The sequence below is a fragment of the Ceratosolen solmsi genome, unplaced genomic scaffold, assembly GCF_000503995.2.
Source record: "Ceratosolen solmsi marchali unplaced genomic scaffold, CerSol_1.0 scaffold29, whole genome shotgun sequence".
NCBI classification, from domain to species: Eukaryota; Metazoa; Arthropoda; class Insecta; order Hymenoptera; family Agaonidae; genus Ceratosolen; species Ceratosolen solmsi.
The window spans coordinates 4,366,242-4,370,326 of record NW_011948417.1 but is presented as its reverse complement, the minus strand read 5'-3'; the positions used below and the strand labels follow the sequence as shown (position 1 = coordinate 4,370,326).

At 43.4% G+C, this 4,085-nt stretch overlaps 1 protein-coding gene across 1 annotated transcript; it reads left to right on the top strand.

Annotated features, from left to right (window-relative positions):
- Positions 1–466: 466 nt before the first annotated feature.
- Positions 467–3,128, top strand: LOC105359697 (leucine-rich repeat-containing protein 70). Its single transcript, XM_011496344.1, has 2 exons — positions 467–865; positions 1,314–3,128. The coding sequence occupies exons 1-2, from the start codon at positions 477–479 to the stop codon at positions 2,962–2,964; spliced, it is 2,040 nt and encodes a 679-aa protein (XP_011494646.1). The 5' UTR covers positions 467–476; the 3' UTR covers positions 2,965–3,128.
- The last annotated feature ends 957 nt before the right edge of the window (positions 3,129–4,085 follow it).

Below are 4,085 nucleotides of genomic sequence, written 5' to 3'. Positions count from 1 at the left end.
CCGTAAAGCAAATGGATCAGTGGAATATAGAGAGATATTTGAAGGATCTGCGAGGATATTAAGGAATGAAGCATATGTCGTAGTGAAATATAAAAACTCTGATAACTCTGTCGTGACTTTCTTGCCACGAATTTTCCCGTGTAATCATTCATCGATTCTTGATCCAACGAAGAAGATAAAGAAAAGTGTCGATCGGGCGCAAAAGTTCCGTGCTACTTGCTGCTTGCCTCCCCTTCCACCATCCCAGCGTCCGTCAATTAATATTTGGCCCAACTCTCGATAGCCAGGTTAAGGAAAATTGATGAAAATTGATGAAACGCTTTATGAAAGTGGAAGGTCCTAATGGCCGTTTCGCTCGACAATTCTACTCGGCCGCGCTTATCCCACTTAAGGGGAACACTTTCGGGGGGTCGGCTTAATCGGCGAATCGCTCAACGAAATTTCGCCACTAATGGTTACAGAGACCGTGGGCAAGGATGCCTGGCGTCGGGACGCTGCGACTCGCGCTCCTGGTCTGCCTCGCCGGGGCGGCTCTCGGGCTCAATGGCGAGCTCCTCGAGCAGGAGTGTCCGGTCGACTGCCACTGTCATTACTTCCGCATCAATTGGGTGACCGACTGTTCGGAGAGCAATCTCACGGCCATCCCCCACGAGGGCCTCAGCCACAACGTGTACGTGCTCGACGTCAACGGGAACAACGTGGAGCACGTCGCGCCCTTCCCGCGGGATATCAAACTGCGCCGTCTCCAGGTCGCCCATAACCGTCTCACCGACCTCGACTATGGATCCTTCGCCGGGCTGACTTACCTCCTCGACGCCGACTTTTCCTATAATGCCATTAGCAAGGTCGACCCGGAAGCTTTTAGGTAAGGCTTTCTCTTTTCACACCCAATAATCCCTCTAGTATCTATGAAGCATAATAATAATAATAACAATAACGCAGATGAACCTATTGCCAACCATTTGTAATTATAACTGTCATAAATCACTATTCCAGCATGCTTGCATTGATTAATTATTCTCTTATCATTCTGAATTGTGCATTAAACAAATATTTTTTTGCCAAAAAAAAAAAAAAAAAAAAAAAAAAAAAAATAAAGATGAAAAAAGCAGTACAATAAGAAGAGAAAAAAAAAGTTGCGAGAGCACTTTCCATGCTCGTTTATACATTTGCACGTAAATGTTGGTATTAAAAGACATTGTAGCCAATACCACTCAAATAAAATAAACAATTTGAATTAGACGTATTGGGGAGAGAGAAATAACTTTAAATGGATTCCAATTTTCAAACACCGCGTTTCTCGATTATTACAGGGACAGTCCGGGGTTAATTACCCTTGAGCTCCAGCACAATCCTCTGGAGGAGATCCATGATTATTTCCTCAACTGTCGGCCGCTGCTCTACCTCGATCTTAACACCTGTGGCATTCGTAATCTCAACCCCAAGTTTTTCCACAACACGACCAATCTCAACAAGCTCGACCTCTCGCACAATCCACTTGGCCGTATCGAGCCCGGACCCTTCGACCATCTCACCAACCTCGAGTATCTCAAGCTCTCCTCGTGCAATCTAACCCACGTATCGCCCGATGCTTTCGCCCACCTGGAGAACCTCCGTGAGCTAGAGATGGAGGACAACGACCTGAGCACGATGGACTGGACGAACGTCCTCGCGCCGCTCGTTCGACTCGAGCACCTCAATATACGGATGACGCGAATCACCAATTTGCCTGGCGATGCGTTCGCCAAAAATTTGTACTTGAGGCAGCTGGTGCTGGCCGATAACGAGCTCCAGCACCTCAATGTCGGCAACACCTTGGGCCACAATCTGCACAGCCTGCAATCCTTGGATCTCTCGAACTGCAATCTCCAGGACAGACTGTCCGAGCAGGCATTCAGGAACGCCAGTAAGCTGCGCGTACTGAATCTCAGCGGCAATCCCATGTTCGCTGCGGATCTCACCGCCGTTTTACGTCATCTGCCCAAGCTACACAAGCTCTCGCTAAGCAACTGCAGCTTGCGAAGGCTGCCGGAGGCCTTCGAGAATCTCGAACACCTCGAGGAACTCGACGTCTCTCACAATCCGCTCTCGGACGCCTTTGTGCGCCTGCTCAATCCCCTCAAATCTCTAGAGTACCTCGACATGTCTTACTGCAATCTCGGCTACGTTGGCAACAATACCTTTACCCTAATGACGTCATTGAAAAAGCTCATAATGTCCGGGAATACGTTGCATACCCTCGAGCAGGGGCTATTTACTAATCTGACGCGTTTGGAGAGTCTCGAGCTCAACGACTGCGGATTGAAAACCCCTATCGATCCCAAAGTATTCGGCGACCGCGTTTATACCAATATTATCGAGCTTAAGCTCAGCAAGAATCCGTTGACCGTGCCCGAGGATGGGCCACTTTTACCGAAACAGCTGTCGGGCCTGGAGATCCTCGACTTGAGCTACTGTGACATATCGCGGCTCAATGAGAATTTACTGTCGCGCACGAGAAATCTTACGCACTTGAATTTGTCGCACAACAGGATCGCCGGCACGGATAATCTCGCCTCGCTGAAGAAGCTTCGACTGTTGGAGCACTTGGACCTTAGCAGGAACAATCTCACGACCATTCATCCACGACTCTTTAAGGCCAATCCTCGTTTGATCACCGTCAACCTAATCGGCAATCCCTTCGTCTGCAACTGTTCTATCGTCGACATGTGGAACTGGGCCCTTCAGGTGAAGAATGACCTTGACGTTTTGGTGGGCAGCCAACCCTCGCAATTCAGTACTGGTGCCGTCAAGTTGCGCAAGATACTCTCCTGCTCCTACGATCTGGGAACCTATCGTCATATTTTAGAGCAGAGCCGCGTCGCAACTGCCGATCGTCGGCCACTCTTGCGTAAGGGCGACCTGACGCCCAATAGAACCTGGGCCAAATACATTCGGGAGTCACAATGCGACAGACACTCATGATATACGTCCGTTGAATTTCGAGACGAGGCGCGGACCGATCACCAGCACCATTGTTACAAGCTTAGACTTGAGTTCTGAATCGCACATTACCAAATACGTAAAAAAGAAGCAGAGCGCTTAATTATTTAACATATCGACATCCAAATGAAAAAAAAAGAAGAAAAAAAAAAAGAAAATAACAAAAAGAATGAAAAAGACACGATCTTCGAGTAGATTAATGTGACTTTAGCGAATTTCACAGTAAAGCTACATACCGTGTGGCAATCGAATTAATTATTCAATTTAATTTTTCAACCGACTATTCAATTCATATTACTTTAAATTATTTGTATTATTAAATTATATTGCTTATTTTTAATCTCGTATTAATAATAATTGTAGAAAAACTAGTGGCAAATCATTTTTGTAACACGTAGATGAGCCATCATATAATCGTTTTTCTTAATACACTTATCTTTTAGCGAACCAAATTTTTATTATTATTATTATATTTTTTATATATACATATGCGCGAGCGCGCGCGCGTGTAATTTTTTTTTTTTTTTTTTGCTGTAAAAGAGCAGATAAAACTTTGTTCATTCAAAGTCCTTTTAAATTAATCTATGTTGTGTCATTTATAATTATATTATTCCACGTAAAATGTTAAATATATGGCGGTTGCTTTAATTCAAACACATACGTGTGTGTGCGTGTGCGTGTGCGTGTGTTTGTAGCTATTATCCTAATATAAAGATTACTTAGTACAGAATTTAATGTGATTTTCGTAATTCACTTGTAATCTTACTCATATTTTACTCATTGGAGAAAATAGGAATAAAATAAAAAAACTAAATAAATAAATAAATTAGTAAGCTGCATGCTTCTGAAATCTTTACAACTCTGAACAATATTATTAAGCTATAATAATAGTCCGTTAAATTGTAACGTTTATCTATATGATAATAAATAATTTCGTTAATACAAATTGATTAATAATGTAAAGGAAGCAATAAAGAAACACAGCTACTATACTTATGAAACGAGCGAAATGTATTTAAGATCGATTGGTTTCCACGAGATAGATAGTTCCTTTCATTATTAAACAATGTATTTCATGAAATTATAGCTACTGTTCAGCATAC

Coding starts and splice junctions, on each gene's coding strand:
- LOC105359697 (XM_011496344.1), top strand. CDS start 477: ATGCCTGGCGTCGGGACGCTGCGACTCGCGCTCCTGGTCTGCCTCGCC. Junction 866..1,313: donor GTCGACCCGGAAGCTTTTAG/GTAAGGCTTTCT, acceptor CGATTATTACAG/GGACAGTCCGGGGTTAATTA.